The 11385-nt window shown below is 54.5% G+C and overlaps 6 protein-coding genes across 6 annotated transcripts, besides 7 other annotated features; all 6 read left to right on the top strand.

Moving 5' to 3' along the window:
• Positions 1-144: 144 nt before the first annotated feature.
• Positions 145-183: a microsatellite.
• A 118-nt stretch (positions 184-301) lies between these two features.
• Tco025E_07582 (uncharacterized protein) lies at positions 302-1408 on the top strand (the record flags this gene model as incomplete). The annotated part of the gene is made up of 1 exon (XM_029374447.1): positions 302-1408. One exon carries the CDS (start codon positions 302-304, stop codon positions 1406-1408), a length of 1107 nt encoding a protein of 368 aa, XP_029225455.1.
• A 325-nt stretch (positions 1409-1733) lies between these two features.
• Positions 1734-1768: a sequence feature (A-rich).
• Positions 1769-1821: 53 nt separating this feature from the next.
• Positions 1822-2886, top strand: Tco025E_07581 (putative trans-splicing factor; the record flags this gene model as incomplete). Its single annotated transcript, XM_029374446.1, has 1 exon — positions 1822-2886. One exon carries the CDS (start codon positions 1822-1824, stop codon positions 2884-2886), a length of 1065 nt encoding a protein of 354 aa, XP_029225454.1.
• Positions 2887-3120: 234 nt separating this feature from the next.
• On the top strand, positions 3121-4248 carry Tco025E_07580 (uncharacterized protein; the record flags this gene model as incomplete). The annotated part of the gene is made up of 1 exon (XM_029374445.1): positions 3121-4248. The coding sequence occupies one exon, from the start codon at positions 3121-3123 to the stop codon at positions 4246-4248; it is 1128 nt and encodes a 375-aa protein (XP_029225453.1).
• Positions 4249-4362: 114 nt separating this feature from the next.
• Positions 4363-4415: a microsatellite.
• A 247-nt stretch (positions 4416-4662) lies between these two features.
• Positions 4663-6033, top strand: Tco025E_07579 (uncharacterized protein; the record flags this gene model as incomplete). Its single annotated transcript, XM_029374444.1, has 1 exon — positions 4663-6033. The coding sequence occupies one exon, from the start codon at positions 4663-4665 to the stop codon at positions 6031-6033; it is 1371 nt and encodes a 456-aa protein (XP_029225452.1).
• Positions 6034-6157: 124 nt separating this feature from the next.
• Positions 6158-6200: a microsatellite.
• Positions 6201-6369: 169 nt separating this feature from the next.
• Positions 6370-6419: a sequence feature (A-rich).
• A 123-nt stretch (positions 6420-6542) lies between these two features.
• Tco025E_07578 (uncharacterized protein) lies at positions 6543-9362 on the top strand (the record flags this gene model as incomplete). Its single annotated transcript, XM_029374443.1, has 1 exon — positions 6543-9362. The coding sequence occupies one exon, from the start codon at positions 6543-6545 to the stop codon at positions 9360-9362; it is 2820 nt and encodes a 939-aa protein (XP_029225451.1).
• A 1061-nt stretch (positions 9363-10423) lies between these two features.
• Positions 10424-10512: a microsatellite.
• Positions 10513-10573: 61 nt separating this feature from the next.
• Positions 10574-10608: a microsatellite.
• Positions 10609-10619: 11 nt separating this feature from the next.
• Tco025E_07577 (dual specificity protein phosphatase or MAP kinase phosphatase) lies at positions 10620-11351 on the top strand (the record flags this gene model as incomplete). The annotated part of the gene is made up of 1 exon (XM_029374442.1): positions 10620-11351. The coding sequence occupies one exon, from the start codon at positions 10620-10622 to the stop codon at positions 11349-11351; it is 732 nt and encodes a 243-aa protein (XP_029225450.1).
• Between the last annotated feature and the right edge of the window lie 34 nt (positions 11352-11385).

Genomic DNA, 11385 nt, shown 5'->3' with positions numbered 1-11385 from the left:
CGCTGGAACGGTGCGAGACAACGAGAGGAAAAGGGGAACGAGTGCATGTACACTACTCCCCCCCCCCAAAAAAAAAAAAAGCGAGAGGCTACCGCAAGAAGGGATAAAGGAACGAACACACACGTCTATATATCGGTTTCTGGCTATATATATATATGGGTATAGTTATGTATGTATCTAATAGGCATGTGTGCATGTGCCTTTTTTATGTATTTCTCCCTTTTTATTATTCTTTTTTCCCCCCGACGCATGGCGAAAATGCATGGAGAAAAGGGAGTCGTGGTGTGATGTGTGCGACGGAATGAGCGTGTGCGACGAAGATGTTCGGCGTGCGATGGAGCTACAGCAACTCGTGCCATCACGCTCCCGGGGTGTGTACATGCGCGTGAAACGTCTGCGCAGCTGGGACGCCGCAGGTGAGGAGGATGCGGCCCCGTCGCGCCTGCGGATTCGCCTGGAAAAAAAGGACGATGTCAAAAATATAGTGTGCCGCGCGTTGGGTAGTGTGGCATTATCACCGCCTGCGTCGTTGGGCACAGAGCAAGCTTCGTGCACGTTGCACTTTCGGCTGCTCCCAAAAGTGGGAGTTTCCGCCCCTCCCGTTCACGCGCCAAGTAACATGCACGACGGTGTCTTTCCCGCCCCAAGTCCGCGGCTGTCAGTTGAGCGGTTGTGGAGCCTACGAGGCTGCACGGTGATGGATTGTGCGGCAGTGGAGCGGAAGCGGGGGCTCAATTCACCTTCTATACTCGGAACAGAGGAAGAAAAGGTTGACAGGCGGACCACAGCAGCAGAGGCCACACAAAAATGGTTACTCTATGTGCTTGACAGGGAGGCTATCGGCGAGGAGGATGAACTGGAAGAAGAAAATGAAGCGGCAACAGCAACTGACGATGAATTTTGCTTTGACGACTTGACCATCACACGAGCTCAAGAGGACGGCGGGGTTGACACGTCGGAGGTTGGCGTGGGGACATGCCGCGTCCGCCGCAAGCGGTTTCGGGACACGGATGCGCCGGAGTATAGCTTGTTGCTGGGGCCGTGCGCTGCAGCGGGTGACGACCACCCACATGGCTGCGAGGAGGCACTCTCACTCTTTGACACTCTGCGGGACCATGGGCAGGACTGCTTGCTGCTGGAGGAAGATGCGGGTTGTGAGCCGGAGCTGTACATTTATCCCGACCACCGCAGAGACGACGAGTACGACAGCAACGCGGCGGATTTTTCGGCCAACGAGTACCCGGAAGAGCTGAGCACGGGCAGCGACACGACGGGGCGGACGGACTCAGAGGAGAGAAATGGCACGGCGCGGCGCCGCCATGGGCGTTACGGGAGCGTGTGGTACGACGAGGGCTACACAGAGGCCTCCCTCAGCAGCGGATGGAACAGCTCCGGGGATGACTACTAAGTCTATTCGCTTCTCTTCCCTCCTTGCTTTTTAGTTTTCAGGCTCTGGTTCTTTGTGCCCGTTGGCAGGCTCCAGTGTTGGAAGACGGGCCAAGAAGCTGGCGGACAGCCATGCGAGCGAGGTGGAGGATGAAAAGCAAAAAGAAAAAAGAGGAGGAAAGAGCACGAGTCTGACTAACTTGCTTCCATTAAATTATCAATGTTTTCGACGTGCTTATTCGCGTTTCCATTATTGCCCTTGTTGCTACCGTTTTGGTGTTCAGCGTCGTCCCGTTTCCCCCGCTTCTTGCTCTCTGTTTTTCCGCCCAATTTCATGCCTCCGCTCCTTTATTTATGTATTTATTTTATTTTATTTTTTTTTCTCTCTCTCTTCTACCTCATCTTTTGCAACGTGGCCAATGCAGCCGGGCCAAGATGGACAACAATGAGGAGGGCTGGGAAGACGTTGGCGAGGAACCGCAGCACTACGGCGGCGCGGAGGACGCGGCGGATTTATACGCCGAAGAGACGCTCGCCACAGCGCAGACAATTGCATCTGAAGATGACGCACTTCGCCTTGATAGTGTGAAGGAGGTGACCGTTCTCTTGCGCTCCGCATACATGAGTCGGATGCTGCAGAAGCTGAGCGACTACAGCGAAGAAGAGGAGGTGAAGAAGACCATCATGCCGGAGGAGCCGGAGTACCAATTCGTCATCGATTCTAGTACACTTGTTCTGCGTATTGAGGTGGAGAAGAGCAAGGCTGCCGTGTACCTACGGGCACACTATGGACAACGATTTCCGGAGTTGGCCATGTTCTTCTCCGACAGTGTGCTTTACGCCCGTATTGTGCGATTGATACAAAATAACATGGACCTCTCCGTTGTCATTGACCAGCTTGACGAATTGGTGCCGTCGCAGCTTACTGCGGTTGTGATCGCCTGCGCCTCCACTACTGCGGGGAGGGAGTTAGCTGAAGAGGAGCTGCACCGTGTCCTCGAGGCCTGCCAGGAGATTGACACCCTCGAGGCAGCAAAGCAGACATTTCTGGAGTACATTCAACGCTCCATGCCTCTGATCTGCCCCAACCTCTGCGCCTTTTTGGGGACGGGTATCACCTCACAACTGTTTGCCATCGCCGGTGGCGTCACTGCCCTCGCCACGATGGACTCGACGGAACTGGCAAAGCTGGGTAGTAAGCGCGCCGACGCTTCTGGTGTTCTACTTAGAACAACGGGGTTTCTCAGCAACTCGGACCTTGTTGTTAATCACCCACCACAGTTGCGACCAAAGGCGCTGCGTCTTGTGTCAAGCACCACCTCTATGCTCGCACGCATTGACGCTAATCGCAGAGCCGCTAGCCAGCAGGAGGGCTATCGCCAACGGGAGATGGTACGGCTGAAGATGCTGTCTTGGCTCGACCCGCCGGTTATCCGTGGGGCGGCAAACAACACCTATGCACGGCGGGGAAGAAAACGGCCGAGGCGGCAAATGCGGTAGGTGCGCCGCTTTAAAAAAAAAACAATAGCTACCTTTGATATATATATTTTTTGGCCCTGTTTTTGCCTTTGCTTCCCACGCCCTTGTCCCCTTTATTAAACATGAGGCCAGTGCGGGGGTGGCCGCCTTGGATGTACCCACTGTGACGTGTCTTTTTCTTGCTTCTGCGCTTTTCTCCGCGTGGGTAGGAAACTTCTTTAGGAAGCCCGAGGTGGTGGTGAGCACTGGGGCGTGATGGGAGGGAAGGCGTCTCTGACGGACCTAGGGCTTGAACTGTGGATTCTCGTCTACCATCTGTATCGCAAATACGGAAGTGATCCAGAGGCGGCATTTTGTGAGTTGGCGCTTCGTACCCGCTGTGTGCGCAGGGGCGACGACGTCCGTGTCGCCCGAAGCCCATCTTTGCTGCAGAACACGCAGTGGTATCGGGAACTGACCACCCGCTATGCCGCTTTGCGGCAGCGCCTGAAGGAGTCTCAAGCAGGGGCGTTGCAGGAGGCGGAGGAGGTGACACGTAGTTTGTACTCCGCCGGGTGTAAGCTGAAGGAATACGCGGATGCACTTCAAACTTGCGCCGCGATGCTTACCGTCTCCATACCAACTCAGGCAATTTTGAGGTTTGCGGAATACCGCGTGCAGGAGCTTGCATCGCGAGCTGTGGTCACAGTTACCGTTGACGAACTCGTCAACGACCTCATAGAGCGCCTACTGCTTGACGCCATGACGCCGTCGCAGTGGTGGAGGGCGGACCCCAAGGGCGACGATCCCGTGTCGCTAAAGAGCGTCGGGCTCCGCGCCCAGCCGGCAGAAATACATGTTCTCTGCACGTGTTCTGGAAAACCCCGCTGCTACCGCATTCACCTCGAGGGCGTTCTCCACGACAGCGGGCCGACTGCACCGCTCGCCAAGCGTCTCGCACGTGCCCATGGCACCTTGGTCAGCGAAGAACGATTTCGCGCCTACCTTGTGCGTCTTCAGGGCCTCATGCGGCGCGTCGTAGAGAAGCACGACATCAGCCACAGCACAAATGGCGTGACGCATGAAGTTCCCCATGAACATGACAACCCGCAGCAACAGCAAACATCATTCGTGTCCGCTGCGGCAGTAGACTTGGATAGCGGGGCGAAGCCTTTGAGTGGCGCGAACAAGGCCGACGTAGGTCTCCTTTACCGGGACCCTGAGTCGGCTCTGGACAACGTGGACCTCAACGACGCCGACGATGTCACTCTGCAGGAGTTCAAAGCAAAAATGGAGGAGAGGTTTCTGGAAAACATACTACGACCCGGCGATCCCGGCTACGAGTACGACAAGCGTGTTGAGGTGAAGCCGACGCAGCGTAGCGAGTGGGACGACTCCGACTGAGCCAAGGCCTCTGTGGGGACGGGGGGAGGGAAGCGCAACGGAAGGAGAATTGCCAAAATGTACATCCGCAGACGCACACATACGTACAAAGCAAATAACAAACAGAAAATCGCCCACACCCACCCACACACACACACACACACACACACACACACACACACGCACACGTAGAACAACAACGATGAGACTGATGCGCGGTATATATTTTCTCTTTTGCCAGGAGGTGGCGGTGCATTTTTTCCCTGTATGCGGGAAGACTTGCTATTATTTTGGTCTTGCCCCCTTTGTTGTTGTTTTTTCTCCCGTTGGCCTTCTTGGGAATCCATTTTGTGGGGGACGCATGCACGCGTAGAGGCCCTCTCGCTGCCAAGCGAGAAGGAGTGAAGAAGGGTACGGAAGTAGATAGGCGAAAACATGGCCTCAGACAATGTGGAGGAGTTTGACCTCATGCGGTATCTGCACCTCTCCTCACTCAAGGATGAGAAGCAGTTAACAGAGGGGGAGAGGCAGGCGCTTGCGGAGCAGCGCCGCCAGGCAACGAATGAAACACAGTATGCTGCTCATTGCCTGCGGGAGAAAGTAGACCGCATGCGCGAGCAGTACTCGCTTCGCGGATGTGCGCCTAAGCCGAAAACCTACCCGCGCGACGCCGACAGCAAGTACGGGCTCTTCTGGTTCGGGCGAGGGAAGTACGAGGGTGATTGTGATGCCGAGGACGAATGCGTGGATGACAACGCGGCCACCTCACTTCCAAAGCAGCCTCAGCAGGGGGAGGGTGAAAATGCAGGGGAGCTGAGCCATGACGACTCGGAAGCGGAGGACACACCTGACGAAGAGCGATTTAAGGTGTGGCGGCCAATTGAGGGTCCGCCACTGCGTAGAGATAAGGCCAGCTCTGTGTCACTCGTCGCGGCCAGCAGTCGTCGACAGCATCATGGCAGAGTCCCGCGCCCTACTCCCAAGCCTTTGCCTGCTTTACGAGCGGAGAACTCGGCCTTAACGCCGCCGTGGGCAGAGGATTGTGATGTGAACAGTGTGCCAAAGGAGGGACAAACGAGTCGCGTGAAACGGCAACACGAACTTTACAAAAGTGGCATGCTTCCCCGTGGGAAGGGCGGTATCGATGACGTCCTTCGCCATGCTCGCGCTTCTCAGGCCCTAGTTCTAGACCTGCAGAAGTGGCGGATGCGAGAGGATGAGCGGCGGAGCCAACACGCACTGAGGAGGGCGCTAGACGAGCAAATAATCGACAAAAGGAAACGTCAGTTGGCGCAGCTTGAAGAGGAACTTGTCCACATATACGGGCCCACTATGCGCCATATTCTTCACGATGCTTTTGGACAGGCTCCGAGCATCCAGCGGCAGCAGCAGATCCATGGAGTTCCCGCGGATAGTGAGAATAAAAATGACGATGATTTGTTTTTGACCTTACACCAAAAGGAACTTCCGCAGCGGAGTTTTAGAGTTCGCGCAGTTACGGAAGAGTCACGCTTGCGGGAGGCGCGACTTGCTTGGTTGTCTGCATGGGAAGAGCACAAGCGAAGCCTGGGCGCTGCAGACTTGACACCAACGGCAAGTGGATGCGGTGACGACGCATTGAGCTTCGCAACGACACCTCCCCTCTCCCCAAGCTTCCGTCTTCCCAATCAGCCATCGTCAGACAAAATGTTTGCTGCTGAACGGCAGCGTCACGAGCCACTCCACCACCGGCATCGTTACCTCTCAGCCAAGAAAAAGGAAGAGGCTACGGCAGGACTTAACAAGAGCACATCATTTTCTTTCTGACATGTATCTTTTTTCATTTACATTCTCGCTACATGTCTCCATGAGTCTAAATGATAGACACACATGGAAAGCTGTAATTAGTTACTTGCACACTATCGGTATTGTATACATTGGGGGAGTTTCCTCTCTTTCTATTTCTATTTCTCTTTCTCTCTCTTTCTCTTTCTTTATTTTTGTTTACCGCACCCACTGCGAGACTGCAAGAAGAGCTGGAGTGCTCCCCAGACCTGCTATTTTCTCAGAAAAGACGTTTCAGTCGATTTCTCCTCTTATTCCGGGTGAGTTATTGGTGAATTGCTGTAACGGGAGTGTGGTTTGTGTTTTACTTTAATGGACGTTTGTTGCTCTTGTTGGTTTTTTTTTGTTTCTGTTTGTTTGTTTGTTTGCCCTGCCGCTTCTGAAGTGCCCCATACATGCTGAGGAAGCCTATAGGGGCCGCAAAAAGGCGCTTCTTCGTGCGACGGTTTCTGCCGGCAGTTTGTACGTGTAGGAATGCTCTGACGAACGACATGGCGCTGCTTATACAGGCTGAGTGCGACGACACTGTGCTTCCTCCCGTCTCACTCACCACTAGGGCAGATTTAGTGCAGCGGTCGCCGGAGGCGCTTCTCAACAATGCCAATCGTCCCCTACACGTGGCCCTGCTGCTGCTGCTGCACCGCCGTGGCTTGCTGGAAGATAGGCGTACGCGTCAAGAGGTAGCGCGTTTTTTGGTCCCCTCAGTGCATCTCGACTGGCTGCCGTGGCTATGGGGCGATAGTGCGGAGTCTGTACCCGCATCCTCATCGGGGGACATTTCTGGTTTGCGGACGTTGCCTCCGGTTGCGTGGCGGGGGATGGTTGAGCGGGAAAAACCAAATGATTCCGGTGACCAGTTGCATTACTGGCACCAGGTGTTCTTTGCGTTGTCCGCCAATCCCGCCTTCACGGAAGCGGTGACCTTTGACAGCGCCCATCGAGAGCTTCTCACCATGGTGCGTGAGTACTACGTCGATGTTACGCGCGTGCAACAACTCTTGCCCCAGCTAGAGGAAGGTACCATTGTGACTCGCATGCCACCAGTGCTCCTGCGCAAACTTCGAAAGTCGTATGTGGAGCAGTATCGTCTTCTGCAATACGCAGAGCTATTCCGCGCTGTAGTAGATGGGGAGGAACTTGTCATGCCAGCAGGCGGCACTGCTCTGTTGCATGACGCGGAGCTCTTCGAGTACTACCTAGCCATCCCTGGTCGTCGCGAGTCAGGGCTGGAGCGTGACAAGAGATGGGTGTGCACACTCGAGTATGCTGTTTTTGCCTTCAACAACATATTCCGCCAGCAGCGCTGGCAAGGCGCCTCCGTTACCACGGCGTTGTCACGACCAGTTACACTTCTCATGAACGTTTGCGTCTTTGCGAAAAATGACAACGCCGAGGGCGATCGCTACCGGGAAGCTATTCTTAGCGTGATGCATTTATTTCACACCCGGTGTGGGGGTGACGGTGGCGGACACGTTGACAGCGGCATCTCCTCCGACACCGCGTGGGAGTTGCTGCGACTTCTTCGCGACACAGGGGTGGAGAGCATGTTGGCCAAGTGCAAACGACTACACTTTGGCCCAATGCGTGGGCTTCTTGACGTTTGTACGGTGGCGGTTGTTACGGAGATGTTTCTCTGTCTTGAGTCTGATCCAGGGAGTGAAAAGGTTAGGCAAACCTTTTGCCACGAGGAGTTGGAAATCCTCCTCAGCCCACGCAAGCTCATCGGCAGTGAAATGTACGATGCTATGAGGAGCCATGGCCATCCTTGTTTTGCTGCACTTTATGGTTTGTTGAACTTGGGCACTCGTATAAATGCCGCACTTGAGGCGGTTGTAAAGTTGCCTGAGTCAATGAAACGGTATACTGCTGAATTGGCGAAGTGGGGGGCGTTCATTGGCCGCCCGCTACGTTTAAGCATTCGGGATGTTCCCTCATCGCAGTTGTTGGCGGTACCTTTGGTGTCGGATCGAGCAGGCGTAAGGTCGGTTCCGTCCTGGCAATGTGGGTGTAAAAGTCTGAATCCCGTTCAAGCAGGGCATGTCTCGTGCATAGGCTGTGTATCACGGGATTTGGTGGAACATGAGTGGATTTGCCCGCGCTGCTCGTGGGTTTCGGCGTCTGGGGACTACATGGATACTTGCCTCGGTTGTCACCGTCCTCACCCGTGCCGGATGACAGCCGAAGATGATGCCGAGGTCGTCCCCTCTTGGAAGGAGTTACCCGTGACGCCGTTCCTGTGGTATTGTGAGGGGTGTTTTTCCTACTCTCCACTGGGTGGTGACGCTGCTGCAGGAGGTGGAAGTTGTAGCGATTGTGGCCTTGTGGGCAGAGGTTGGTCAACGAGTTTCTTTGAGTGGAGATGTGGGTGTGGTGAATTGAACAGCCCGCTTCGGCGTTGGTGCCAGGCATGTAGTGTGAGGCGTAACTATGCAGTCTGCCTCTGCGTCACGTGCGGGAATGAGTGGAAATTGCAGCCTCGTCATCTAGCGGCGACGGCGGCGGTCGGGGATGTCTGCCCATCGTGCAACGAAATCCATCCACGTGACCTCGCGGCACGGCGACGCCGACTGCTGCGCTGCCCTTTTTGCCACTGGCTGACCCCCAGCGATGGTGAAAGTTGCCAGAATTGCAAACAATGCATAGGAGTGCTTCGTCAGTTCCTTGCTGGATTGCCTGATTGCCCTTGGTCGTGTCATGTGTGTGGACGCCAGCACCACCATCGTGACGCTGAGGGTTCCCTTCACCCACCATGGTGTGAGTCTGTTGAGGCATGCAGGGGTTGTGACGCGTTACGGGTTGATCCGGTGCGGTTTGCGGTGCATGAGACGTGGGCCTGCGTGAGTTGCAGGGGTCGATTGGTGCGGGGATTTAGCTGTCCCCACTGCCTTTCTCTGCACCCCGCCATTGCGGCAATGGAGGTCCATGCATGGAGCTGTGTTGTGTGCTTGTCGGTGAACAGCAGTTGGAATAGTGTTTGCCAGCGTCGCGGCTGTGGAACGCGACGCTCGGCCGACTCCCCCGCGTTGCCGTACTCCCCGTGGCGTTGCTCTCGCTGCGGGGGGCACAGCCGAAGTGCACAGGTGCCCCAATGTGAACACTGCGGCACTGTTCGGGTGGCAGCGTGCCATGCTCCGGACCCCGCCGTGGATGCAAAGCGACTGGGGCGCCTTGCCGAGGTGGAGGCGCTCCTGGCAAACGTGGCGGCTGCGAACGAGGACAAGGCGCCAGAATTGAATTTAGGGAGCCTCCCGAGCGACGATTTGGCACGGTGTCTCGTCGACAGCCTGCGGCTTGTCATACCACTGGGATGATATTGGAACGCGGTGTTGATGGTGGCGGCGATTGCGTCCTCTCAGGTGCAGGGCGATCGGCGCCGCATCCTTTTTTCTTGCCTCTTTTTTCATTCTGTTCCTTTTGTTTGTATCTTTTTGTGCGTGTGCGGCCGACAAAGCACTGGTGCCCTTCCACCGTTCGGCAGGCTCGGCGGAGATGGAACGCGTCTCTCTATTACTCTTTATGTCTGTCTTTTTTTTTCTCTCTTTTCACCCTTCTTTGCCGCTCGCTTTTGCGGAGCGGAAGTGCCCAGCGGAAAGCCAAGCACAAAAGCAAAATACGCTGAGGAAGAGGAAGAAGAGAAAGGTGGCATCCATCAATATCACTTAGCAGTAGGAAGATAATAACAAGTTAAGTAGGATATTTAGCAGGAGTGAGAGGTCGCGTGCGCGAGTATATCTGTGTGATTGGTATAGCCTGTGTTTCTGACAGAGTTTTGGAGAAGGGGAAATACCTTTTTTTTTTTTTTCTGAAGTTGTAGGCACAGATTTGACTGTTGCAGGCCCCCTTGCGAGGTGTGGGCAAAAGTTAGCCTCTACGCGTTCTCAGTCAATATTATATTTCAGCAATAACTGTCCGTCACTTACTTGCACTCCAGTAGTGTTTCACGCGGTAAACGCGTCCTGTACCCACTCTTTCCCACTGAAATATATATATTGTAGGTCGTACGTCCCTCGCTTACGCGGCTTGTTGTTGTTTTGTTGCGAGTGTTTTGTAAACCGAAGAATAGAGGGATAAGAACGAAGGAGGATTATCCCTTGCCGAAGTTGTTTATTTTTATTTTACTTTACGCGTGCGTGTGTTTCAGCGTTTTGCTTTAGTAGACTGAGGGGGCAGCAGGTGGAAGTGGCAAACTCAATTTGTCTTCCCGTTTTGGTGTTGCCCCGCTGGTGTGCGCGGTGTGTGCCTTGGATTCGTCCCCCTGCCGCAAATTCGTGGCAGACAACTTGGCGCCCCCCCGCAGGACTTGGGCCTAGCCCTAGTTAAGGCTTCCTCCCATCAAAGGTTGGAGCCTGTCACTTGTATTCACGCCGCATTAATATATATATATATATATATCCATCTATCTGTGTGCATATATACTTATATATAGCTAAATATATATATATATATATAAGTTTATATATAATTAGCTTACTTATTAACGAGAAAAACCGTTTTGTTACGTTGAGTTTAACTGTGCGTGCTCGAGCGGGAGAGAGAGAGAGGGAGAAAGAGAGAGAGGCCGATATTCAATGGGTCTGATGTCGCGCTGCAGGCAGAAGATGGCGAAGAATCTTCTCCCTGCGTTTAACCTGGATCTTGTCCGCCAGCACACGGATGTGATCAAGGAGGAGGAGAGGGAGGAGGTGTGCAATGCCGCCGCGTGCTACCCTATCAGCGACATCAACAACCTGGTTTTCATCGGCACCTGGCGCGATGCCGCGGATGAGAAGTTGCTGCGCCGGTACCACATCACTCATGTACTAAATGTGGCTCGTGAGCTTATCCCGGAGGAGGAACTTCACAGGATGAATTCCATACGCTTTGTCAAGAGCAAGTGCATCCCGCTAAGCGACAGCCAGAATGAGGATTTGGAGCAGTGTTTTGACGAGGCCTTTGAGTTTATTCGCAACGCCGTCCGTCATGGCAGGGTCTTAGTGCACTGTCGCCGAGGCATCTCCCGCAGTGCCGCGATAGTGATTGCATACATCATGGCCTCAGAGGGGCAGTCCTTTCGGACGGCGTTCGAGAATGTACGCAGAAAAAGGCCCTGCATCTCTCTGAACTTGGCATTCATCCAACGACTGGAGGAGTTCGAGACTCACCTTCACCTCATGCGCCCCGCTGATGGCATGAAATACGATGGGACAGGTGCACGGCGTAGCGAGCGCGTGGATGGGTTGCATGCCAACGAAAGCGTGCGTTCTGAGCCTCAAAGCTCGCCGTTAGACTTGCGATGCGGGTTTGAGGAACGCGTGGTGTGAGGAGTGTTAGAAGCAAATTGGTTGTTTTTAGCTG

This window comes from Trypanosoma conorhini (assembly GCF_003719485.1).
Source record: "Trypanosoma conorhini strain 025E chromosome Unknown Tco_14.4_contig_00597, whole genome shotgun sequence".
NCBI classification, from domain to species: domain Eukaryota; phylum Euglenozoa; class Kinetoplastea; order Trypanosomatida; family Trypanosomatidae; genus Trypanosoma; species Trypanosoma conorhini.
Note: the sequence above shows the minus strand (reverse complement) of the source record. Positions and strands in the feature narration are given on the sequence as shown.